This window comes from Jaculus jaculus, chromosome 5, assembly GCF_020740685.1.
Source record: "Jaculus jaculus isolate mJacJac1 chromosome 5, mJacJac1.mat.Y.cur, whole genome shotgun sequence".
Lineage (NCBI taxonomy): Eukaryota > Metazoa > Chordata > Mammalia > Rodentia > Dipodidae > Jaculus > Jaculus jaculus.
This window is the reverse complement of record NC_059106.1, coordinates 17,883,827-17,911,527: the sequence shown is the minus strand read 5'-3', so window position 1 is coordinate 17,911,527 and position 27,701 is coordinate 17,883,827. Positions and strand designations below refer to the sequence as shown.

General features: G+C 42.2%; 2 protein-coding genes across 3 annotated transcripts in view; one reads left to right on the top strand and one right to left on the bottom strand.

Moving 5' to 3' along the window:
• Gpr39 (G protein-coupled receptor 39) overlaps positions 1–27,701 on the top strand; it is a 242,754-nt gene that overhangs the window by 188,268 nt on the left and 26,785 nt on the right. The window lies entirely within an intron of this gene.
• Positions 11,785–27,701, bottom strand: part of Lypd1 (LY6/PLAUR domain containing 1) — an 81,123-nt gene continuing 65,206 nt past the window's right edge. The window contains exons 3-4 of one of the 2 annotated variants that reach the window (XM_045151376.1): positions 12,252–12,460; positions 11,785–12,173 (exon numbers count right to left, since the gene is read on the bottom strand). In XM_045151376.1, the coding sequence (XP_045007311.1) occupies positions 12,285–12,460 (176 nt within the window). In that variant the 3' untranslated portion in view covers positions 11,785–12,173; positions 12,252–12,284. Of the gene's footprint in view, positions 12,461–27,701 lie in introns of both variants that reach the window. The other variant, XM_045151375.1, reaches the window with a different exon arrangement.

Sequence of the window (27,701 nt, the reverse complement as noted above, 5' to 3'; positions counted from 1 at the left end):
ACTGCCATATGAAAAGAGAAGATTCTCTACCCAAAGTGAGAGTAGTGTTAATATAAGGCTATGAATATTAAGAGAAGTGCTTACTGGGCTGTTTGATAAGCATAGCATATACATTTTCCCAGACATCAGCAGATGTTACACCCCTAGGGCTCATGACTACCTCTGTTTTCAGTTTTCCTTATCAGGGATGTGTTTCCCCCCATGGAGCAGGCCTGCAGTCCAATTGGAGGGCAGTGGGTTTCCACCATGACAGACATGCCACTATTGCACCCATTGGCTCATTTGGCCTGGCTGGCCAATTATAAGGCTTGCAGTGTCCACTGTTGAGTATCTTCACTGGTGGTATCTCTTTCTCCTGTTCTTTCTCTATAACTAAATACCATAGGATGAGTAATTTATATAAAATCAGTTTTTTAAATTTCTTTTTTTTACACATAGACCTGAAGGCTGTGGTTATAGCTCAGGTAGTCTTGCCTGGTAAGGTTATAGATGGGGACTCTTGGAAGAGTCCTGGGACTATAGCAATGGCCACAGAGACTAAATACCTTACCTTAAGCAAGTCCTGATCCTCTTGCCCCTGCCTCTTGAGTTCTGGGATTACAGGCATGCCCTACCATGCCTGACTCATTGGGCTGCTAGGGCTAGGACACAGAGCTTTGTGCATGCCAGGAAAGCACACTACCAGTTGACTTAGATACCAACCCTGTTATCTTGTTTGTACTTCAAAATGTGGGTTAGGTTTCCACCTAAGTTCTGGTGAGGGCGTTGAAGTGATGGAAGTCCCTTAAAGCTTGAAAGTGTAGCATCTTATGTATGATTTGCCTGCTGGTTCTAAAAGGCCATCAAGAACTCCAGGAACTAAAATAATTTGAGAAACACCATAAGGAAACCTGTCTTTATACGCTCATGATCCTTAATAAAAATACTGTAATGACAAAAAAAAAAAGAAAGAAAAAATTCAGGGCTCTTATGAAGAGCACAGGGCTTGCTCATTCAGGGCACCCAGGTGACAACGGGCAGGCACGGTGTTAGAGATGAGGTAACTGAGGAGAACTGCAACTGCATCTCGGCACATGCTTCTCCTAATGCTCAGACGCCTCTTCATGAGAGAACATCCTTGAAGCTGCATTTAAGGTGTTCCTGGCATTCCAGATGCACATTCTCCCACACATGTGTACTTAAGAAGAGTCTGTGTCCTCCAGAGATCCTGATGTCATTATAATGTTACTCATTCTGTGGTTCTGACCTCCCTCTTTTGTTGGAATCATGAAAACATATTTGTAATAGGAATATCTGGTCTACTATGATTTGGAGGGGGGAAAAGGGTCACCCCATGAATATGCCACCACCTCACAAACGTCTGTAATAACTTCCTTTAAGTCACAGCACAAAACCCACTGGGCTGCTCCCTGCCTTAGGGAAGTCCTCTCCAGTCTCTCTTAGGAAATTTTGCTTTACTTGGCTTTGCTAAAGCGACCATGTAAACTGTTTATATCTTTTTACTGAGTTAATTCAAGAGGGTAGGGGAGACTTGGGCAACAGTGCTTGCTTTGTAAGCATGATGGTCTGAGAGTGTCCAGGGGGCTTCAGTTTGATTCCCAGCACTGACATAAGAGGCTGTATGTGGCAGTGCATTCCAGTAACCCCATTCCTGTAAAGAGCAGGAATAGAATTTCTGGGGCTCCCTGATCTGAAAAATTTAAAAGTCAACTCTGGGTTCAGTGAGAAACTTCATCTCAAAAAGCAGTGTGTGTGTGGGGGAGGGGTGGCTAGAAGGATGGCTCAGTGCATAAGCACTTGCTATGTAACTCTGAGTACCTGAATTCAAATCCTTAGACTCCACACAATAGGAAGATGTTACAGCCTGCACATACTGTGTTTCTGCACCTGTACACCTCCAAAATCAACAGATTAATTAATTTAAGAAATGAAACAGTGTGGAAAAATTATATAGGAGGATTGCCAGCATTCTCTGGCCTCCTCATGCATGAGTGCAGAGCAGGTGCTTTTGCATTTAAACCATCACCCAACACACATACACATATACATGTGTATACATGCATATACACATACACACAAACAATCACATATGTACATACACATGCACACAGACATACACATACATACATATGCATATACACCTACATACATATTTGCATACACATAGACATATATACATATGCACATATACACATAGACAGACATCTACATACACAATAACAACAACAAAAAAGAAAGGAACCAAGATAACCCTGTAACATGGGGACACCTTGCAAAACCCCCTTTACTCAATGAACCAAGACAGCATTTAGAAAGCACATGTAAAGAAGTGGGGGCTGGAAACAAATGTAGTAGGAAATGAAAACCTGTCAAGGTTGTGTGATAAGGAGATGAGGAGTTTCCTGACAGTACTTACAGCTGCCTGTGATGGTTTATGTATTTATGTAGAGGAAACATGCTCTCTCCATCCATCCAAGAGCACTTGCTGGCCCAAGGTTGTTACAGGAATGGAGGAAGAGTCTCCTGCAGAGGTAGATTTGAGAGGCCATATTTTCAGCAGGCTTCAACGGAAGGCTATGGATGTCATTTCTACTTGTACCTCAGAACTTTTGAAACACATCTATTTTTTCTTTATATGTCAAAATGGTTTAACTGATAACCAGAAGGATCCAGTGAGATGTTTGTTTTGATGTGTTTCTCTGTGAGTGAAGAAGGGCTGAAGTTGTCATTTTGCAAGTTTCTGAAGCAAATGAAGCTGGCTACATCTAACATCTACAGCTGAGAAATGTGTTCTTTTTTCTTTATGTATGATAAATGCTTTATTTCTGGGATGAATGTCTTGTCCCAGCATCACCGTGATGGTTAATATCAACTGTCAACTTCACAGGATCTGGAAACACCTAGGAAACAAACTTCTGACCATGTCTGTGAAGGAATTTTTAGGTGGAAGTAGTTGGGGTGGGAAGATCTATCTTAATTTTGGGCAGCAGCATTCTGTGGGCTAGGATCATGGACTGAATACTAAGGAGAGATTGAACTCAACACCAGCATCCACCTTTCCCCATATCTTGACTATTGTCACAATAGGACCAGTGCCTTCCCATCCTCAGACTATAAGCCAAAATAAATCCTTCCTGGTTTTTAAAGTTGCTTCATGTCAGGGATTTTGTCACAGAAATAAGTAATTAGTACAGACCCAAAGCCTCAGGTGGTAATGCTACAGAAGGATGTGTAATCATAGATTGTAAGTGTTGAAAGACCATCGTTACCAATGCAAAGTACTATACCCAGCAAAATTATCTCTCATCAGAGAAGCCCATTGCTTTTTTAATGAAAGCTAAAGGAATTTCTAAGTGATAAGCTAGCCCTGGAAAATAAAAGAAATAAGAAAAGAAGAACAAAACTATACACCAATATCCCTGATGAACATACACACAAAACTTCTAAATAAAATACTTTGTGAGGCTTGCAAGATGGCTCAGTGGTTAAAGGTACTTGCTTTCAAAGCCTGGCAGCCTGGGTTCAATTCCCTAGTATCTGTACAAAGCTATATGCGCCAATAGCACATGCATTTCAAGTTCATTTACAGTGGCAAGAAGCTCCAGAGTGCACATTTCCTCTGTCTCTCATCCTTTCTCTTTCTCCACTTGTAAATGAATAAATAGATAGATAAAATATTTAAAAAATAGAATAAGGGTGGAGAGATGGTTTAGCAGTTAAGGCGGTTGCCTGCAAAGCCAAAGGACCCAGGTTCAATGCCCCAGAACCCACATAAAGTTATATGAGCATGTGTCTGGAGTTTGTTTGCATTGGCTAAAGGTCCTGGAAAACCTATTCTCTCTCCATTCCTTATCCTCTTTTCCTCTCTCTTTGTCTCCCTCTTTCTGTCTCTTCCATATCCCTCCCTCATAAATAAATAAACAAATAAAATGTTTAAACAACTTAAAAAAATAACATACTTGTAAACTGAACTCAAGAACATATCCAAAAGACCAATTACCTCAATCTAGTTGGCTTTTTCCAGAGATGCAGGGATAGTTAACATATGTAAATAAAAAACCTAATATATCACATAAATAGACTCAAGAACAGAAATCACATGATCGTCTCAACTGATACAGAAAAGACCCTAGAAAAAACTCCAAATCCTTTCATGATAGAATCATCAGAGAGACTTGGGATGAGGGAACATTTCCCAACATAATAAAGGCTAAGTATAACAAAACTATAACCAACATTATTACTAAATGGAGAAAACTAAAGCACTCCCACTGAGATCTGGAAGAAGACAGGTGTATTCATGTTCCCTAGTACTGTTTAAAATGGTACTTAAAATCTTAGGAGAATGATTAGACAAAAGAAATAAATAAAAGGGCAATGAATTAGAAAGGCAAAAGTCAAGCTATCCTTATTTACTGATGATATGATTCTGTATTTTAGGAAACCTAAAGATTCTAGCAGAAAACTCTTACAGCTGATAACCACTTTCACCAAAGCATCAGGATACAAGACAACTACATAAAAATCAGTAGCCTTCTTGTATAACAATGGCAAACATACTGAGAAAGAAATCCAGGATGGACCTGGAAATCAATAGACTAAATGAAATTAACCTAGGTACAGAAAGACAAACTGTGCATGTTGTTTCTCATATGTGCATCTTAGCTTTGAATTTTTAGATTTGTATATAAGATGGAGTAATTAGCATTGGATTTTTAGATTTGGATATAAGAGTCAGTACTTTAGGCTAAGAAGCTAAAAAGGGCCCAAGGTAGGAAGAGGAAGATGTAAGAGGAAGGGTAGCAGATATATAAATGGGGGGCCTCCAGCCACTGCAAACGAACTCCAGATACACACACCACCTGTGCCTCTGGCTTACATGGGTACTGGGGAATGGAGCCTCTAACTGGGGTCCTTGGGCTTCACAGGCAAGTGCTTAACTGCTAAGCCATTTCTCCAGCCCTTTCTCCCATTTCTTTTAACCAGAGAAACATCTTCACAAACTCTTGTTTATAATTCCACATTTCTAAACACTCAAAGCTGTGATTTCAGCATGCTAAGGTCAGTAGAGGAACTGTGATACTTAGGCGTGGAGTTTATTGATTTATTTGCATATTTGTTTACTTATTTATTCATTAACATCACTTCGTGGAGCCTAGGATGGCCTCAAACTCACTAAGGATCCAATGCTGGCTTTGAACTCTTGACTTTCTTGCTTCCACTTCCCAAGTGCTGGTATTACAAAGCAGCATCCCTGATTTATGAGACACTGAGGATGAAAATGAGAGCTTTCTGCATACCAGACAAACACTTTACCTGTTGACCTATAGCCCCAGACCTTGGACTGGTTTTTATACAGTGTGCTATAGTGATAGCAGAATGTTAGGCATGAGAAAGAGGAAACACAGAGAAAGATATGTGGAGACTCGTGGGTGTGTATGCCTGTGTCTGGTTTGATTTTGTAGATTTTCATGAATCCACTTCATAACCTAGCCTAGCACCTGCCTGCCTACGTATGGGACCTTTTCCCTGACCAAACTGTACCCCAAGTTCACATTCATCTCATTCACACTGTGCCAGCATTGCAGCCTGTGTGGTTTTGCTTTTACCCTTCATCTCAAGGTTTTCTGTGCATGTGTGAAATATCACATCCTATGTGAGAAGGTCAGGTTGGGTCACTGTTCTCTGGCTTAGTCTTATTCACCCTGATAAAGTTTCTGTTTTGATTATTCATCTTACTCTCCTCTCTCCCCACAGCAGTCACCACGCATCAGGGTACATGACAGATGGTTTTTCACTCCTTGTTATAATGCCTTTTATAAAAGGAAAGAAAGGTGGCTTTATTGTTTGGATCACTGTGACTCTTAAGAACTGCCCATGAGAAGCTATGGTTGTTGAGGGGCATTCATTATCACCCAGAAAAACCTTTGAGTTCTGAGCTATGAGGACATAAAAGACAGTGGCCTTGACATCAGAAGTCTAGCCAACAGTCTGGGAATTGAACACAAACCATGCACACAGAAGGATCCAATTAAATCCAGCGCATGACTCCAAGCTGAGCGCCACACACATAAAGATGAATATGTCTCATCTCTTGAGAGGGTTGCAGTCTGAGGGCAAAGAAAATGTTTTAAACCACTGACCATAAAGCAGAGGAGTAAGTGTCTCTTGCATACAAGGTCATATATAAAGTTTTATGAATGCATAGAATTGGGACCAAGTCCTTCTATCTGGACTACTTGAGCAAGGCCACCTGGGAAAGAATATTTGATCTGGTCTTTGCAGATAAATAAGAGCTTCATAGGTGAGAAGCAGCAGGAGTGAATTCTATGCAGAAAGAACTAAAAAGAGAAAACTCATATAAAAGGGCATTGGCTGGAAAGTTGGGAACAGCTTAATATGGCTGAAGCTGAGGACATATGGTGAGATTGAGCATAAAGAATAAGATATGAAGTTACATAATTATATGATAGTAGCCATGCTTGAGTGTTGATCACGTGTCAGCCATTGTACTAAGCATTTTATATGCTTTCATTTAACCTTTAAAACACATACATGATTATTGTGGTTTGAATCTGATATGTCTGCCACAGGGTCATGTTTTAGACCTTTGATTCCCGACGTGGGGGTTTTACTCTAGAACGGTCTAGAAACTTTTGAAAATGAAGACTAACTGAAGACAGTAGGTACTTGGGAGTATATCATCATTGGTTATTTCTCTTTGTTCTCTGTTCCTGATTCACTGTCATGTGGACATCCTTATCCATGTGTCCCCACTGGTATAAACTGAGCTGTAATGATGGACTGAAATCCTCCAATACTGTGTGCAAAAACAAATCTTTTCTCTTATTTTCCCTGGTACTGTGGTTCTAGCAATGTAAAAGTAACTAGTACCGTGATGGAGTTCCTGTTTGTATCCTGTTGCTACTGGGGAAATGAGTAAGAGTGTACTTAATAAACTCTCTCAAGATCACAGTAAAGAGTGGGTGCGGGATGTAATCTCAGGCACCTTGACTAGACCTGGTGCCCTTCACCACTGGCCTGTTAGCATGAGAATGTTCACGGTGTCCAGGGTCAGGTACCGTGGCCTCAGGGAGAACAAGCATCAGGAAGAGGTAAATGAAGGGGGCTCATGGGGTAGAGTATGAGGTGCAAAAGGATATCCTAGGCAAGGAGAAATACCATGAGTAAAGCCATGGAAGGGAGAGAAAGAGAGAGAGAGGGAAATGTTTTAGGGACATTAGCCCATCATACTGGCCAGTGGTCTGGTTTGCCCTGCTACAGCTCAGTGAGAAGGTTATTGGATCCCAGAAGTATTTCTGCTCTGTAGAAAGGCCCAGGGAACTCAGTTTCACTGACTTGTTTCCCAGTCTCTTCCCTTTATTCCTGTTCTGGGAAGATTTCATAGGAACAAAGGAAGACAGAGGTCCTTAGGAACCCCATTGGCTCTGTTCCATGAATTTTTTATTTACATATATATATATATATATATATTTTTTTTTTTTTTTTTTCTGGGTTGAGGAGATGGTCTGTAGATAAAGTGCTTGGTGTGTAAGTGGGAGGACCTGCATTCAGATCCCAAGCACCCATGTAAGTGCTGGCTGGGGCATGAAAGCCCATCTGAAGTCCTGTAGTAACAGCACTCGGGAGGTGAAATCAAGGGTCCCTGGAGAAATCTAGTGAAGTAAACTAACCATATTGGTGAGTCCTAGATTAAGTAAGACACCCTATTTTAATAAATAATTTGGAGGGGCTATCCAAATAGAATTTAATGTCAACCTGCGGCTTCCAGATGCATGTGCACACATGTGCAGGCATTCACACATGTGTCCTCCATACACATGCAAACACACATGTCTGCATACCACTCACACAGACCCATGTCCTAAAAGTACCTTCCACCAGACATTATCAAGTGAGGAAAGATGTCATTTGGCAATGAGATTTAATGAACCCAGAAGTACCTTACTCCACATTAAGAATTCCTGAGGGACATTCGGCTGACTGAGTGGTAGAAGGTTCCAGCTGCACACATTTAAAGAAGAGAGACATCAGGGTAAGGTAGCAGAGGCCAAAGGGAATTGCTCGCCAAGTGAAATTGAATTCTGTTAGAGTTAAATTGAGATGCTGAGTTCTCGTCTCACCAACATATTCATGGGCCTAGCTGTCACTTTCACTTACTGGGCTTGCTGAGACCCTGGCAGGCTGGTCCAGGCTTGGCCTTCCTTCCTAGGAATGCCAGTTCCTGCCCTTGAGCATCTGGGGTTCCAGGTAGGTTGTGGATAGTGGGGGGGGGCATGAATTTGAGAAAGAACAAGCCAAACAGAGGGTATTATCTGCCAACTGCTGCTTTCTGCACAGATTCTTTCTCAACCTGGCCAAACTATGAACCAAAAAAGAACCCTTTATTCCTTAAGCTTAAATTTGTAAATTGAGGTTTTTTTTTTTTTTATACCATAATGTATCTGTGTGTGGCAGTGTGGTAGGGGGTGTTTCTAGTTGATGGGGGTGGTCGAACCTAGAGCTTTTTAAAGAAATATTTTATTTTTTGATTCATTTGACAGAGAGAGAGAGAGAGAGAGAGAGAGAGAGAGAGAGAGAGAAAGAGAGAGAGAGAATGGGCACACCAGGGCTTCCAGCCACTGCAAACAAACTCCAAACAAATGTGCCTCCTTGTACATCTGGCTAACATGGGTCCTGGGGAATCAATCCTGGGTCCTTTAGCTTTGCAGGCAAGCACCTTAACCATTAAGCCTTTTATTTATTTATTTTATTTTTTTTATTTTCGAGGTAGGGTCATTCTTTAGAGATGTGTAGATAAGTGGGAATGGGCGCTTTATCTGTCCTTACTACTGGAAAGTGTTTCTTTATTTTGCCAGCTCCGGAGACTTTTATAGAAATGGTGCACAAGGGTTATTGATCATGATATCATGGTGAAGATGGAAGTCAGCAGAAGAAACCCACAGTCTGGCTTCTCTAGGCCCTTACTCAATGACCTTAGATGAGTGTCTTGTACTTACTACAGCAGGATTGGTTTGCAAATTTGTGTGTATATGTATGTGATGTGTATGTATATGTGTGTAATGTGCATGTGTGTATATATGTTTATATCTTTATTTGTGGAGGGTGTACATGCACATATGTGTCCCTATGTGTGGAGGGCAGAGGTTAATGTTGGATATATTGATGTTACTCTCCACCTCATTTTACAGAAACAGTCCCTAAACCTGGAGCTCAGCCATTCAGCTAGTGTAGCTATCCAGTTTGCCCAGGAATTCTACTTTTTACACATCTTCACTACTGGATTCTATGTGAGTTCTGGGGATTCGAACTCAGATCTTCATGCTTGTACAGTAAGTGCTTTACCTGCCTGAGCTGTCTTCCCAGAAACAGGACTATCTATAATGGCAGGAGCCAAATGAAAGCTGGGCTTTGAATGGGGAGGTGGCTATTTCTATTTCACCCAACCACAAGATGAGGACTGCCCTATTGCTTTGATCCCCACTTTTCTCGGGTTACCTAGACTCAGAATGAACTTCAGGTTACGGCCACAAACTAAACCGCCTGGCTAATGTCCAAGTTCATACAGAACTTCCTTGTATTTACCTTGCTAGAAGTGCCCTTCGCCTGGGTACAGAATTTAGGATGTTCACAAACTTGGATGGAATTTTAACAAGCATATATTTTCATTACTTCCTAATTGAAATTTAATGATTTCCTCAGAGATGAATCTAGATAATGTAATTACAGATATTTTCATATTATAGTGCTGGCTTTGTTTCCATGCTGTTTTATAGTCTTTCCTTCACAAATCTGGGCTCAGCTGGTGATAACTTCCTTCATTTACTGATTTTATAGATGCAAGTTCCTTTTCTTTTTTGGCAGTTTCATACATGTGCAGAATGCCTTTTGATTTTAGTCCCCCCATTACCTTCTCTTGGTACCTCTCCTTCCTGCACAACCCCTTATTCTTCCCAACAAACCTCCTCCAGCTTCCGTGTCGTCTGTTTTGTGATACACTGAGTTTCATTAGGGTCGCTTGTGTGAGTATGAGCATTTACTGAAGAGCGGGCAACTTCTTGTTGGCTACACCACTGGAAAAAAATGTCTTTCCTCTTCTCTGGCAAGCACTGATTGCCAGTAGCTCCAAGGGGAGGTGTTGCCTCATGAGCTCCTCCTTCATCTGTTATGCAATGTTGATGGGATCAGTTTTGTGCAGCTACTGAGCTCTGTCAGGCTCTGAGTCCAACATCCCACAATACTCCACCCCTTCCTCCAGGTCTTACCTTCTGTCTTCACCCCCTTCTGCTCCTTGTTTCCTAAGCCTTGGAAGGAATGATGTACATGTCTCATTTAGGGATGAGCACTGAACTGTCACTGTTCTCAGTACTTTGATGGGTTCTCAGTGTCTGTATTAAACACCAATGACAATGATTACACAATTTGCAAGATTTTAGTTTTTTTCATCTTGTTTTATTTATTTATTTATTTATTTTTTTTATTTTTTTTTTTTTTAGGATTCTAGCATTTCCTTTTCCTGTCCTTGGCTAAATTTCTGTCTTTATACACTCATTGATTCATTGATTCCTTCATCTTATGTTGAATGAACCCCTGTGTAAAATTACTGGGTTAACCGTGAATTCATTCTCTTACTCTTCCCCTAAGGCCTATGAAGTCTAGTGAGAGAGGAGGAGAGGCGGGGTGTTTGGCTTTGCAAGAAAAAGCCTGGGGGCTGGAGAGATGGCTTAGCAGTTAAGCGCTTGCCTGTGAAGCCTAAGGACCCCGGTTCGAGGCTCAGTTCCCCAGGTCCCACGTTAGCCAGATGCACAAGGGGGCGCACGCGTCTGGAGTTCGTTTGCAGAGGCTGGCAGCCCTGGCACACCCATTCTCTCTCTCTCCCTCTACCTGTCTTTCTTTCTGTGTCTGTCGCTCTCAAATAAATAAATAATTAATTAAAAAAAAAATATATATATATATATATATGAAAAAGTCTGGGATTCTATATCTGAGAGGGATTCACCCATCTTGAATTGATGCTTGTCTAGAATTTAGGGATTGATGAGAGAGGTTTCCACCTGCAGTCTGAAGTTATCCTTGAGGCCTAACATCAGCCAGAGGCAACTTTTATCTGGGGGAACAAGTTGCTCATCCAAAGAAGGTAACAGATGTGAGAAATATTCCTTCAGTGCTGGTCCTGTTGACTTATGCTTCAAAAGAGAACCATGTTTACACTGAGCTGTGCTTTTTCCTCGAGCTGATGATGCAATGAAATGGCCGTAAGCTGCAGAAACTTTCTGTACGGCACGTATTAAACCTTTCAGAGGTAGCGCTTTGATTTTTAATTTTATGCTGTTGGCAGGCAATCAGGGTCTTTAATAGTATGGAGGCCAGAGGGAGAATGTTTCAAAACAGTGAGAATCTTATCATAGTGTGCAATTAATGAATAATTATTAAAACCCAGAAATAGCTGGAAGAAAAGGCAAGAGGTGGCAAAGCGATTTGCTGGTTTCAGGCTAATAATGAAACCTTTGGAGAGGGAAAAAAATGATATACAGGGCTATGCAATTAAATTTCTTGTCTCCCCCCACTGAAATATCAGCAATTTAAGGGGGGATATTACATATATGAATAAAAGAAGAAAGACATGCCCATTATTTTAAAAAGTCAAAGTAACTTTTGCTCACTCTGACACATTTATTCTACTTGATTGTTTTTTTTATAATTGTGATTTTAAAAATAATAAGAGCAACAACAAAATAGAAATCAATTTCTAAGAGAGTGAGCAGCAAAATTGGGTACATTGGAAGCACCAGCTAGGATGGGTACATTTTTGAACACATTCTATCCATGCCCAATTCATAAAGAAGTACCCCCCCTGTGCATATCTTCTGAATACATGTCCCACAACTTCCTGTCATTTCCAGGCCCAATTTTGTGAGCTCCGTGCTGTGATGATCTCTCCTCTGGAGGTCTCCGTCCCACTGTTTTCTTTTTGACTCAGCTCCAGAAAATCCTGTCAGCTGTCAAATGGCTGTTTACAGTTCAAATGCTGACCTGCTGAGTGGCTCTGTCGCAGGCTGGCAAGCTGGGATGCTGACCATGGCTAAGCAGGTACAGAAGATGCCACTCAGAACAGAAAAACAGCCACCTGCATCTGGATGGCTGGTCGAGCACTGCAGACAAGGAATGTGTTCATTTCTGATGATCTGAGGCCCCTGCTGGGATGGTTAGAGAATCTAGGGTCAGCTCACCTTTAAGCAGCCATTAGCTCTTCTGTTGAGAATCTAGGAATGAGCAGGAACAGGGCAGGTAGAATCAATGAGAACCTGAGATGGCATTTTGCTGGCATGAAGTAGCTCCTTGTGGAAGGTCTCAGTGCTGGCTGGGCTGGGCTGGCTCTCATTATTGTTCTCACAGCACCTTTTGGAAGATCCACCAGCATTCCCAGGACCAAAGGAACCTGCAGAAAGAAAAAGAGAAGGAGAAAGAGAGGGAGAGAGAAAAGGAAAGAAAGAAAGAAAGATAGGTAAACAAATAAATAGAGATGGAGGTCACTGTTTAGAGCTGGTAAGAGAGAATGGCTGTGTGCAATACTGTTTTATTTAATCAAATGTTGGGTGTTTCTCTCTCTCTCTCTGTATGTGTTTGGGTGGTATTGTAGCCAGGTTTGCATTGCTGGCAGAAAACACCAGACAAAGAGCAGTTTGTGGGAGGAAAGGGTTTATTGTGGCTTATAGACATGAGGGGAAGCTCCATGATGGCATGAGCACAGGGTTGAAATCACCTCTTGGTCAACATCAAGTGGAGAACAGCAGCAGGAGAGTATTCCAGAAACTGGCAATGGGAAATTGGCTACAACACCCATAAGCCCTCCCCAAACAATAAACTGCCTCCAGGAGGCTTCATTTCCCAAATTACCATCAGGACTCATATTTGACTCTCCAGGTCTCATGTAAGTGAGACACACAGTGACACAGATGCTCAAGATCACACATGTACACAAGAGGATGCACATGTATGGAGTTCAATTGACTGAAGTGGCTGGAGGCACTGATGCACCATTTCTCTCCCTCTCTCTCTCTGTCTTGTTCTCTCATATACAATGGGTCAGTATGTTGGGCTTGCCTCAAAAAAAATCCCCACAGATCATATAAATTCCAGTGACGTTTCCCAAACATCCCTATAGTCCAAGGTCTTTTAACTGAGATGTAATACCAAAAAATCATAATAATAATGATAAATAATGGTTCTGAATTTGGAGACTTGTCACTGGTAAGTTGCTGCCAAAGATGCCAAACCAGACCAGACGGTGAAGATTCATGGCCAACTTGGCATGTTGAGAATCATCGAGTTAAACCTCTCTTTCCCATCCCTTGGTTCAGTTTGCATTGCCAAATGGCAGGAAAAAGAAGAAAAAGGTGCAAGTTCAAGTGAGAAATCAGGAAGCCTTGGAATGGTGGAGAGACTTGCCTGTATCGGATTGATTCACTTAAGCATCTCTGTCCAACTCTTGGAAACTGTTCTGAGGCATCATAAAGACCTAGCAATTTGGGGGGCTGGGGAGATTGGTAGGTAGATGAGAGCACCTGCTGTGAAAGTCTGAGGGTCTGAAAGGTATGAGTTCAATCCACAGCATCCATGTTAAAACAAACCAAAATAAATAAAGCAGAAACAATTGGGATTTTTTTTTTTTTTTTTTTGGTGTTGCTCTAGCCCAGGATGACCTAGAATTAGACTCCGATGGGCTTAGAACTCACTAAGATCTTCCTACCTTAGCTTATCAAGTGCTTGCTGTGATTAAAGGAATGCACCACCATGCCTAGCTTTCTGTATTTTTGAATACTTTTATTTATTTATTTAAATTTTGTGTATTGTTTTTTAAATTATGGGTATATACATAAGAGAGAGAGAGAGAGAGAGAAGTATTGAGAGAGAAAGAAAGGGGTGGGGTGGTATAATGAGAATGGGCATACCAGGGACTCTTGCTACTGCAAATGTACTCCAGAAGCATGCACTACTTTGTGCATTTGGTTTTATATGGGTACTGGAGAATGGAACCTGGGCGAGACAGCTTTGCAAGCAAGTACCTTTAACTGCTGATCCGTCCTCCCAAACCAGAGACTCTGTCTTCAGCAAATAACTCAGGAGAATGTTGGAGTAGGACAGCCAACATCCTCTTCTAGCCTCTACATAGAGGTTCAGGGTATGCGTACATTTGTACACACATGTGTATATACTACATAAACACACAAATGTGTACATGTCTCAAAAAATAAGATCTAGGGTTCTGTTTCCATAACAGAAACTTCTTCCAATACATGGATCAAAGCATGTCTACTACAGGAAATATTATCTGATACTCTCTGTCAATCTTGAGAATTAAAGCTTTGTCAAGGACTCAAGTTATAAAATGAAAATTATTGAATTTGTCTTCCATGACTTTTGAGGTGATTTCCTTTTGTGGACATTCACATTTAGTAAACATCTCACACTGTTCCTTCTTCAAAGGCGAAATGTTTAATTTCAGTCTTTAGCCATTATTATTCTGATGTTCTATTGATACTGGAGGGGTCTTAGAGTATCCCCCGATATGATGTCCAGGGTTTTTATTTTATTATTTGTGTGTGTGTGTCTCAAATGAAAGTTAAGCAAGACATAGTAGCACCAGTAAAAGGGTAGATTTGCTAAGAGTGAGAGTAAATGCATAAAGGCCGGGTGATGGCTCTGAACAATCATACAGCTCAGAAAGCAAAGGACGATTTTCAGGGTTCCTCTTCTTTGTTCTGAAGGGAGAAGAGTTGGCTGTTAGGGGGAACGTTGTGGTTGTTCTTCTGTTTTGATTTGTACATTTGTGTTATATAAGCCATTTTTATTGCACATGCTCTTCCCCATGGTGCATCTGATTTTTATCCTATATATATCCAGTAATGTATGGGCATGAGATGGTAACTGGGAATTTTCCCCCGACATGTTGCTTCAAGGACAGGTTGGATTTAGCTGAATTTGCGTCAAATGTTGGGTTAAGCTGGCCTTGCTTATCTCTCCTTCTACCAGGAAGTGCTTGAGTACCAGTCATTCACCTGTGGAAAAGAGCTGGGTGCTTCCCTACTGTTAAGGGCAGATGCACTTTCAGAAGGGTGCTGTTCCCATTCCCTGGACTATCCCTACCCTTACCTGCCTCACTAGGACCAAACCTGAGTGTCTCATCTATATGTATTGTTACAGTTAGATTCACATCGCTGGGATAAACATCCAACCAGAAGCAGCTTATGGGTGGAAAGGGTTTATTTCAGCAATGTAGATCAAGAAGAACTCCATGAATACGTGGAAGAAGCTGGCTTCCTTTCATAGATCCAAGCAGAGAGACATCATTACCAACAGCATGAACCACGAGAGCTCAAACCGTTCTCTACACAACTTGGGCTGAAGCTTCCTTTCATAGATCCAAGCAGAGAGACACCACAAACAGCCAGCACCATTACCAATAGCACAAACCATGAGAGCTCAAACTGTTCTCCACACAACTTGGGCTGAACCCTAAGACCCACTCCAGTGACATGGCCCCTGTAGCAGGGATCTGCCTGCTAGGGGCTCAGGTTGCGAATTCTTGTTTAATAAAAGACATAAGTCTATGGGGTCATATATTCAAATGGGCACATTCAAACACCCATAGTTATATTGTGTGGTGGGACTATGAGGGAATGCAAGCAAACTTGAGTGAGGTAAGTGAGAATTTCCTTTTGTTAGCTGCTCATCATCATGCTCTCAGTAGCTCTCCTGTCTCTCCCCAGCCATCCAACAGTGCAGTGTCTGCAACAGAATTCCCAAATCATTATGTTAAGGTCTAGGAGTACAGACCAGACAATTGTTCGTTTTGCTCCAAAAACTGAGACTCAAACCTCTTTTTTTCACCTTCTTTCTTTCTTTTCCAAAATTCAGTTATCGTGTTCCCTTCATTCAGAACCTATCCAGGATCATATGCTTCTGCCCTGCCTGCCTTCTGCTCCTTTGACCCACCTTGACCCACCCACCTTGCTCTTGATTGACTTGTTCTATGGTGATGTGAGAGATCTTTTTAAATTTTCTGTCCTTTTAGCTTTAACCAGGGCATATTTTAATCAGTTCTTACAGAGAATCATTGCATATTCCAAATCAAGGGTGCTTCTCTCTTCTCTTCTTCATTCTAAATGCTACCATTCACACTGAGATGTGCAGCTCTTTCTAGCACTGTTTTGACATGGTCCCATGTGAAGCACCAATCTACTTCTGCTATTTGGGAGATCTAATTGATCAAGTACCATACATTGTTATTACTTTTTTTTAACCTATCTTTACCTTTTTCTCTGAAGGGCCACTTGTCATAGATGAGTTTATGTGTATATGTAGGGAGCACTCTGGGCTCTGTCTCACTGGGCAGTTTGCCTAGTATCTTTCCCTGTGTGTGTCCAAGGCATACCTGTGAAGGTCAGAAGACAACCTTGGAATGCCTTTGGATAGGCCAGATTCATTGGCCCACTAGCCTCAGGTTCTCCTGACTCCACCTCCCATTGCTTGAGGCATGTTAGGATTGTAGATGCTACACCACTTTGTGTCCTGCTTCATATGGTACTGGGGATCTGACCTCTGATCAGCAGGCTGGTCAAGCCCTTCTGTGGAGCAAGCTCTTTTAATCCTTGAGCCATATCCCCAGCTTCTACTGTGTCTATCCTGGTGCTAATATCACACGGTCTTAAATAGTAAAACTTTGCAATATGTCCCAATGGGTGGTAGCAGAAATCAATTATCATCGTCATCTTCAAGATTATTTAGGCCTTCCTTAATCATTTACCTTTCTTTGTAAATTTTAGAATAAGATTATAAATGACAATAAAATATCTTCTGTGATTTATATTGATTGAAAGTCAATGTTAGGAGAATTTAATTTTTTATCACATTTATTTTTCTAATCATGAACATAGCATATATTTTTAAAAATTAAGCTTTTTTTCTTTTGCTAAGGTTTTATAGTTTTCAGTGGAGGGTTCTTGCTCATTATTTTTAGTATACTACTATATAACTGATTTTTCAAATGCTAATGCAAATTGTATCATTTTAAAATTAATTTCATATTGGGGTTTTTGATAAATTCACTTATTAAACAGTTTTTCAGTGGATACCTTGAGAAAGAATTCCTTGATACCTTTGAGATTAGAATGAGACCTAAAAGTTGTCATATAAAGTGATTAATAGAAACCATAAGACATTTGGGTGTTTTTTGTATGTTATCATGTATTTGTGGATAAAGATATCTTTGTTCTTCATTATGACAAGTTATGACTTGTACTGCTTGTCTTGTTGCATTGGCTATGTCTTCTAGTTTTGCTTCATTCCAAATATATACCTATGCGAGGGTAATAAACATGCTCATAACTATTTTATCTTATTTTTTATTTGAGACAAATGGAGAGAGAAAGAGGTAAATAAAGAATGGGTGTGCCAGAGCCTCCAGCCACCACAAACAAACTCCAGATGCACGCACTACCTTATGCATCTGGCTTACATGGGTACTGTGGAATCAAACCTGGGTCCTTAGACTTTGTAGGCAAGTTCCTTAACCACTAAGCCGTCTCTCTAGCCCTTTCTTTTCTTTTAAACTTTCATAGTGTGAAGATTATTTTACATGCTGTGACATTTGCCTATAAATCTGCTTCTATCTCCATTTTGTTTAGACAAAAGTTATGCATTCTTTGCATGTCTCTGTAAATTCCTCCTTCTTGACAAAGAATTCCTTGATATCTTTGAGACTAGAATGTGACCTAAAAGTTGTCATATAAAGTGATTAATAGGAACCATAAGACATTTGAGTTTTATTTTGTATTTTTATGAAGGTTTCATCCCTGCTGAACTACAAACTGTTCTGGGGCAGAGACACCCATTACTATAACTCTATCATCTTACACAGTGCAGGTGTATACTAAGCACTTAGTGGGCGTTAGTGTGTCATTTTTGTCCACATCTTTATCCTAATTTCTGTCTTCAGTTTCCTCATCCTCATCTATATATTGAAACATGGCTCTCACCAGCATAAAGGTCTACAGAATTTGATTAGCATTTTTATCTGTCTTTTCCCATAGACTAATATTTCCTCAAAGGCAAACATCTATTCTTTCATGCCTGTGTCTCAAATGTGTAACACAGTGTCTGTTTCTTAATAGAGGGCCAACAAGAGTATGAGAGTGAATTTATGAATGAATAAATGAATAAATTGGTAGATGTGTGGTCCTTGCCATAAATATGTATACTTACTATAGAATTATATGCTGAGAGCCAAACCACGGATGACTTATTTCATTGGGAATTTTCTTTTATGAAAAAACATCCTCTTCTGGTCAATTTTCCTGGCATGTCTCTCTATCTGTGGAGAATTGCCAGATGCTTGATTTTTAATTTTTAAAAATATTTTATTTTATTTGTTTAAGAGACAGAGGGAGAAAAGCCAGGTGTGGTGGTGCACACCTTTAATCCTAGCACTCAGGAGGCAAAGGTAAGAGGATCACTATGAGTTCAAAGCCACCCTGTGACTCATAGTAAATTCCAGGTCACCCTGGGCTAGAGTGACACCCTACCTCGAAACACCAAAAAAAAAAAAAAAAAAAAAAAGAGAGAGAGAGAGAGGCAGAGGGGGAGGAGGGAGAAAGAGAGCATGGATATGATGCTAGGGCCTCTAGCCACTGCAAATGAACTCCAGATGGAGGAGCCCCCTTGTCTATCTGGCTTACATGGGTAATGGGGAATTGAACCTGGGTCCTTAGGACTCATAGGCAAGTGCATTAACTGCTAAACCATTTCTTCAGCCCCTGAACTTTTTTTTAATGCATCATTTTAATCTCTAAGATACTCCAAAAATTCAGGCCAGAGCATTTTCTTTTTTTCTCCAGGTAACAAAAATACAGCATCTTTATAATTATTTTTGCAGTTGTTACTTTAACCTTCCTTCATCTTTCTTTCCTTATCAGAAGTGAAATGTGCTTTCCATGTGAGAAATGCTTCTTCTCCCCATGCATCTCTTCCATTCTTGGTTTTGCTCACTGGCCACCTCCACCTTCTTTATGTTCCCCATTCATCTTAGTTCCCTTGCTGTTTCAAAAGTTGAGATGGATTTTCAAATTTTCAGGTGTCGTGTATTGACTTTTATTGTGGGAACCTGATAACAGTTTGAAAAAGAAGAGATGTTTCCAGTATTAGTCACCCTTAGCTAGGAAAACTCAACCTTAAGCTCAGAACCCAGAGACCTGAAAAGTAGTGCATGTTTGCAGACACAACAATGCACTACAGGGTGATTTTCCTGAATCCTTCATCCCCAGCAAGGTGACTTTCTTCTTTCAGCCTCACCTGGGGTGGGGGAAGCCTGCCTCTTCTCAGTATTGCCTTCAACTAGCATGCTTTTCTGGAAGATCTCATTGCACAGTGCCTTCCTATCTAAAGACGTAGTTCTACCATGCTAAGATGGGCCAGGCAGCAAGACCATGGCCTTCATGGGAAAGGGGCCTGGGGTCTGTAACACCCATTGACTAGAGTGACAGGTAACAGCTAGCCAATTACAAGGTGAGATTAGGGCCCTTTACATGCGAACTCATGCCTCCGGGGTGAAAAGTCCCTAATTACAATGTCTGTTGTGTTCCTCTCCCCCTACTCTTGAATAAATAAATCTTTGCAGACTGGAGGTTTTACTCCTTGCTTCTCCCTGAATCTGCATCTACTTAATTGAGATTGTGCTTAATAAGGTTTCTCTTCTAAGGCAGTGTTTTGATTGGGACCAACACTTAATAGGCACCTGAGATAAAGTCTGTATTCTCTACATGCACAGGATACTGGGGTAAATGCCTCTTTGGATTCTGTGCATGGGGCACCTGGCCTATTGCAGTGTCCACCTCCCACTTCCCATCCTTGGATTAAATGTTTTAAACCTCGGATTAAAATGTTTTAAACCATTGATTCTTCAGCACTGATTAAATGATGGCAAATTCATAGCCCTGTAAACATGCAGCCAAGTTCAACAGGTTCATATCTTGGTGAGTGCAAAATTAAAACAAGCTTGGCCAAGAGACAAAAGAGTGGAGGAAGAGTTATTGCCTGCAGAGGTAAAGACAGGGTGGAAGTTATTTTCAGTGTGACAACATCTCTGAGCAAAGAAAGCGTTGGTGTTTTATTCAGGAAGCCATTTATATGAGAAGGCATTTTGAGAGAGGGGATGTTTCCAAGGATTTTTAGTGTATGATGTATGGCCCAGTGTGTTCCATCGACAGTCAGTTTAAGAAGGAAGATGGCAGGCAGGAACACTTAGACACAGCTAGCTTACATTGTGAAAGATGGTGGGCAAGAATTCTTTGGGGAATGTCTAATTTGCCAAAGGAAAATCTCTCTTTTCACTAGAATAGGAATTTGCCCCATGGGTGCTTGCCTCACTTAGCTGTTAACAAAAAGCTCCCCTTTTCTTGCAAATGTTCCCTTTCCTGCTATTTGCCACTGAATCCTGAGATAATTTATCAGTCTCTAACGCTCCTTCCATTATATAAGAGCATTAGTTGAGGGTTGAGAGATAGCTCAGTTGAAGTCATGCAAACATGAGGAAATGAATTTAATCCCCAGAAACCCATGTAAAAAAAGCTGGGTGTGGTGGCACATACTTATAATAATATCACTATGAAAATGCAGACAAAGTAATCCCTGGTCTCACTAGCCAGGCAGTCTAGTGTACTTGGTGAGTTCCCAGCCCAGAAGAGGCCTTGTGTTGACAAAGATGAGTGGCACCAGTTGAGTGTTGTCAGAAAGGAGACTGGCATGTCTTCTCCTCTCCCAGCTCCTATGATCAGTAGCGTCCATTACTGAATTTGATGCCTTTTCTTCCAGACATTTCTATAATCAAACACAAATGCACAGTTGTACACCCATTCACAGGCACAATTCTTCAAGTTTCCCACTAGCAGAGTCAAACTGTGCATAGGTTTTGTGGATTCCATTTTCTCTACTTAATGGTGCAATGTAGCCTTGGGTTCATTTCAGTGAACACAGAGCTGACTCATTCTTTGAACGGCAATGTGGGGATATAATGTAATGATTAAGTATCATCTGCTGATGGATATTTGAGCTGTATTTATTTTTCCTGGCAGTGAATTTCTTTGTGCTAAATATTTGCCCATTTGAGTAGACTTTTATGGTTTCACATCTAGAGATGAGTTCTTGGGCACATCGTAGGCACTCATGGGTTTTGGAAGTCATTAGACGTTGCCTTATGAAGAATAATCATGTGTTCCATGTAAATGGTGAGTGGAGTGTTTGGGAGTTGGCTCCGTGGGTAAAGCACCTACTGAGCACACATAAGGGCTAGAGTCTGGATCCTCAGCCCCCATGTGAATGTGGATGCAAGGGCCTGCACTCTCAGGCCGGGAGAGGTGGAGGCAGGGAATCCGGGGCCAGCTGGCCAGTGGACGAGCTGAATCTGAGTGCTGTGGGTTCTAGTGAGGGACCCTGCCTCAGTAAATAAGGGGACATTGATTGAGGAAGACATTTGATGTCAAATCTTTGGCCTTCATATGTCCGTAAACAGCACACAACACACGCACACACACACATACACACACACATGGATGCCCCTCCTCCAAATCATCCCTTACCTCATTAAGACTATATTTTGCCAATATGTAAAAAGGAATTTTGCTACTGTGAGTGATGAAAGATTACATGCAATTGTCTTGATTTGCATTTCTTCCATATGTTAGTTAATAAGGTTACTTGTTACATAGTCATTAAGTATTGAGTACTTTTGTCCTTTGTCTATTGGGGTTATTAATCCTTTTCTATTGGCTTCTAAGAGAACTTTTTATATCAGCTATATTCCACATTGTTTAGATGTGTAGAGAACGTTTTCTTCAAGCTATCTTTTCATCAATTCTCAAACTACTAATTATTACCTTACAGACCCATTTGTATTTAAATTCTTAAAAAAATTCAGACTATGGTCAGGGGAGATGGATCAGGGGATGAAGCACTTGCCAGTCAAGTGTAAGGACTGGATCTTGGATCTGCAGCACTCACAAATGCCAGTTAGGAATGGCATTTTATCTGTAATCCTAGGGCACTGGGGATGAAGACAGGATTCTCAGAGCAAGGTGGAAAGCTAGACTAGCTGAATTTGGAGCATGTGCTCAAGTGAGAGAACCTGATAAAGGAAGTCATCACATTTCAACCTCTAAGCTCCACATGCACACACATGTGCATGTGCAACCCCCATATCCGTGCCCCTACATACATACATGTACACATACCACACACACATAAGCAAATAACTTTAGATTAAGGAGCCAGACATTGCATTGAATGTTTATAACTCCAGCATTCTACATACAGAGGCAAATCACTGCAAGTTCAAGGGTAGCTTGAAGTACATAGTAAATCCCAGGCCAGCCGTGGAAACACAGTGAGATCCTGTCTCAAAAAAAAAAAAAAAAAAAAAAAATCAGTTTAAGGGTTATAAGCTTTGAACTTAGACTTGAATCCAAACACAAGGTACACAACTTACTTTGCATAAAAATGGTGCTCTTAACCTCTAGGAATTTCACTGTATTTATCTGATACTTACAGGTAATGATGCAAAGAAATGTGACAATGAACCAGAATGAGCATTGGCCAAATTGATGGACTGAACAGAGACTCTAGAGTAGGAGAAACAGGTTTTCTCTAACTTCTTTTTTTTTTTTTAAATTTTTTTTGTTTATTTATTTGAGAGCAACAGACAGAGAGCGAAAGAGGCAGATAGAGAGAGAGAGAGAATGGTCATGCCAGGGCCTCCAGCCACTGCAAACGAACTCCAGATGCGTGCGTCCTCTTGTGCATCTGGCTAACGTGGGTCCTGGGGAACCGAGCCTCAAACTGGGGTTCTTAGGCTTCACAGGCAAGCGCTTAACTGCTAAGCCATCTCTCCAGCCCTTTCTCTAACTTCTTGTTGAACTCTTTTTCTCAGCTTTATTTGCAATGAGAGAGAGAGAAAGAGAGGACACACACACACACACACACACACACACACACACACACAGAGAGAGAGAGAGAGAGAGAGGGAGAGAGAGAATGGGTATACCAGGGTCTCTATCCACTGCAAATGAACTCCAGAAGCATGCACCACTTTCAAATGAACTCCAGAAGCATGCACCACTTTGAGCTTATGGATTTCCATGGGTGGTGTTGAATCAAATTCAGGCCATTAAGGTTTGCAGGCAAGCACCTTAAACTATCTCTCTAGTCCCTGAACTCTTCTTTTAAAGTACTATCTACTTATTTTTTAAGGAGAGAGATAGAGATAGAATGAATGCATGAATAAATGAGAGTCAGGCCCTTTTCCAGTACAAACTCCAGATACATATAACACTTTGTGCATCTGGCTTTACGTAGGGACTGGGGAATTGAATCCAGGCTGGTAGGCATTGTAAACAAGAGCCTTTAACTTCCAAGCTATCTCCCCAGACAGCCCAGCCTTGCGGTGATCTTTGTCTAAAACGCTCTGATCTGTAGGGTTGGCTCCCCTAAGCCTGAGATGTCCTTCCTCACCTCAGGAAAAGCCACATGAGGGGGATGGGGAGATAGCTCAGTTTGGAAAGCTCCTGCCTCTCTAGCCTCAGGACCCGAGTTTGACCCCCAGTGCCCACGTAAACATGCCAAGAGTGATGGCACAAGCTTGTAACGCCAGCCCTGGGGAAATGGAGACAATAGATTATGGAGCTCACTGGGCAGCCAGTCTAGACTAATTGGTGAACCATGAGAGACGCTGTCTCAAAAAGAGGTGGACAATGCACCTGGAGAGCAACACCTGAGATTGTCCTCTGACTTTTACATGCAGGAGCATAGATGTGTGCTCACATGTATACATACATGCAGAAAAACAAAATAAATAATATTCTGGCTGCTACTCTCTGATTGACAGAGAAAGTGGAAGAAGAAGACATTCCCAAGATAAATGGTTGTTCCAAGGGCCAGGCCAGCTGGCCAATTGACAGAGGTCATCCCACCATCCTCTTCCACACGTCACTGAGACTCACTGAACCTTGTCATTTCAGCCTCATATCAATTTGCTGTATTTTCATTTAAATTTCCAGTTGTTCATCCCCTCTTTCACTCAGACTAGTAATTTCAGGGGCTGTGTTATAATTTCAAGATGTTGTTTCAGAAGCATTACAAAACATTAAAGTACATTTAGCCTTGAATTGTCACTTAAGATTATTGCAGGGAATTAAGGCCTTCTCGCTCATAAATGTGACAATAGATGGAGAACACGACTTCTATTGTGACTAACCGGGGATACAGAGTAAAGGAGTGTTAAGCACATAGCCACTTCCTGTGTGGGCGCCAAAAAACACAGCAAAATGAAAGCTGTGGCTGGAGGGTAGGAGCTGGGCTGGGCTGGGCTGGTGCGGCGTAGGAAGTCTTTCTATGTGCCACAGGCCTTCCGAGGCCCCTTTCCATGTGAGCAAGAAGATTATGGGGCTGTGGAGAAAGCTGCCTGGGCTTCCTCACCAGTTTTCATTCTGCCTTCATCTTTAATACCTCTCCCTCCCCGCAGCACATTCTGTCAGCATCCTCTCTTAATGCCATACTGTCGCACCACAGCTGTGGATGTCCTTAGGGAGCCACGGCAGTTTGGAGCGTGGGAGCAGAGCCCAGAGCAAGGCCAGTTCTAGGACCAGCACGTGAGAACCAAAGGCTTTTGCCTTTACTTGTCTTTTTAGTATGGGACAGATCCACAAAGGTTGAAGCATCCCAGAGTCTGCAGGCATGCCAGCAGCAAGGAGACGGGAGCAGTGGAGAGAAACACACTCCACCTCTTTCCCAGGGCCGGCTCCTAAATCCCCACCAGGTGTTCTTCCAATGGGCATGTCCGTGATGTGGGCCTGTAGCCCCAGGCAGCCTTCTCTTTGTAGCCCCATGTGATGTCTCTGACATGCAGATACCCTCCCTTTTACTGGGTTGAGAAAAATTTACAGAGGGATAGGCAGTGTACATCTTTCATAGTCAACTTAGAATGCAGATCCCTGAAGAGGTAGGACCTTGAAATCAGCCAACAACTTTCATTGCCAAGAAGATATTTTCTTAGCATGAAAGATGATAAATAACCAGCACAGTTTTGTCATTAGCCATGAAGCCCTCAGCTCCCTAAATAGTTTGTCACCAGATAGCAGCCATGGGGCCCTATGGATGGGAGAGGTTTCCCTAGGGCTCTCTGGACTCCATTCAGGGATTCCTTACAGCTTTCGGTCTGTGACACATCCATGCAAGAGACAGAATGAAGAGGAGACCTTCAACGCACACTTGCACATCCCTTCCCACCTTCCCCACGCCTGCCTCATTTCTACCGGCAGCCCAGGACCACTGCAAAGTTGACTACATGCTGCCGGCACTTTCACTCGGCTCATCATCCTTCCTGATGGATCAGGTGGACTTGTTTGACAGGGAGGCGCTGGAATGAGTGTTCCTGCTGCCATAGGACATCATTCTTGTCTTCCCTGTGTTTGTCCATGCTTAGATTCCATGATTCTTCCCTTCACCCCTCTCTTTCCCTCTTTCTCTCTCATTCATCTATTTATTTAACTCCTATTTAACTCACCAAGCCATGAACTGCCTATTTTTTACATTCTTTTGTTTTGTTTTTTTTTATTTATTTATTTGAGAGTGAAAGACAGAGAGAAAGAATGAGTCTGCCAGGGCTTCCAGCCACTGCAAATGAACTCCAGATACATGTGCCACCGTGTGCATCTGGCTTTATGTGGGTCCTGGGGAATTGAGCCTCGAACCGGGGTCCTTAGGCTTCATAGGCAAGTGCCTACCTGCTAGGCCATCTCTCCAGCTCCAACCTTCCGATCATTGATATGTCCTCTCTCCAGGGAAATCTGGAAAGCTCTGTCTCGCCTGGGTGGGTTTCCTTCAGCTGCAGTTGCTTTCTGGGTTGGCGGCAGCCCCCAAGCCATTCTCCCTGCTCTGATGGAAGGTTTCCAGATCCCCGTCTCCTGCAGCACTGCCTGTGCTCAAAGCTGGTCCTCGGGTTCAGGTGAATTCCCTGAGCTCATTACCTAATGCCTCTCACAGGGCAGGTTAGCGGGGACATAAACGTGTCACCAGCATTGCTGTGGGTGACTTGAAGTCAGCAGGTCCAGAACTGCAGACGCCCACTGTCAAAGTGGACCACATGGAGAGTGTCCATGGCACAGTTTGTCTTGTACTCAGTCCTGCTTCACTTTCCTTTCCAGTAGACTCCTTAGAGACCAAACTCTTCACGCTTGGCGCTGCTGGCTCCTTGTGGGGCATCAGGACAAGTACTGGCATGGACGGCCTTGTGTGCGGGCCTCTAGGTGGTAAGAGCTCCCTGAGCAGCCAGTTCTCCCCACCTACAGGTCCACACACAGCGCCGTCCATGCCAGTACTTTTCATGTTGACATTTTGTGATACAAGTAGGGACAGCTGAGGGGACTTAAAAAGGCAGAATTGTCAGCATCACGTTGTGACTCTAGCCTAGTCAGCTGGTGTTTCTTTCTTTCTTATTTAAAATGATTATTTATTTATATTTTTGTGTATATATGATGTGTGTGCATTTGTGTGTGGGGAGGCATGTTCATGTGTGGGAGTGTAGGTGTGCATGTGCCATGGTGTGCATGTGGAAGTCAGAGGGTAACTGCAGCTGTCACTTCTCACCTTCCACCTCATTCGTGGCAGGGTGTCTTATTGCTCACTGCTGCATTTACCAGGCTAGCTGGCCTGCAAGCTTCCAGGTGATTCTCCTGCCTTAACCTCCCATCTCCCTACAGGGAGGCTGAGATTAGAGATGCCCTTGACAGTGACCAGCTTTATGTGACTTCCAGGGACTCCAAACTCAGGTACTCACACTGGCACAAGCAAGTGTCTTGTCTCCAGCTCTCTAGCCAGTGTTTCTAGACTTGACTCCATTTTTCCATACCAATTCAAGTTGATTGAAGGGAACCCATGTTTCCAAGAACACTGTGAAGATTAGAACTGTAAATCTCCAAGGTGGGGGGTCCTTGGACAAATCAACCCATTCATTTTCAGCCTTTGGTTTCCTTGTTCTAAGCAACAAGAATGCTTCTGGTTGCATCCATAGAGTGAGGCCCAGGAACCAGTGAGTTCCAAGGTCCCTTCATGGCCTCAGGTTGTGGAACTCAGATTCCATAGGGGTGTCAGATCTGCCTCAAGTGGCCACACTCCAACCTAACTCTGCATGTGCTCTCCTGACCCATTCCATACCCTGCAGAGAGGGAGGAGGAAGCAGATTTCTGGGCCCAAGAGAGACCTTTTAGAGGCTTCTGGGTCACCTAGAAAGGCAGAAGAAGTACAGTACATAGTGAATAGGAAACCTCAGCATAGATCTCAATACAAGCGAACAACCTCAGTACCCTGGAATTCAGGTGTCAAATACCTTAGAGGAAAATCTGAAGTGGAGAAGGGCCGGAAAGAAGAGCAGGGAAGGTGTGGGAGAAGGAAGAGAGGGGAGAGGAGAGCAAGTTTGTACGGGTGCTGCCTCAAAAGTTTGGGACAAAATTAGTTTATAGACTAGACTGTACCCTCCATATCTGATGCAGAAAACTTGCTTCAGTACATAGTGCTCCAGTATGGAGACTAGGGGTGTCTTGCAGTCCTGGCTCTGTTACTCACTAGCTGTGTGACTG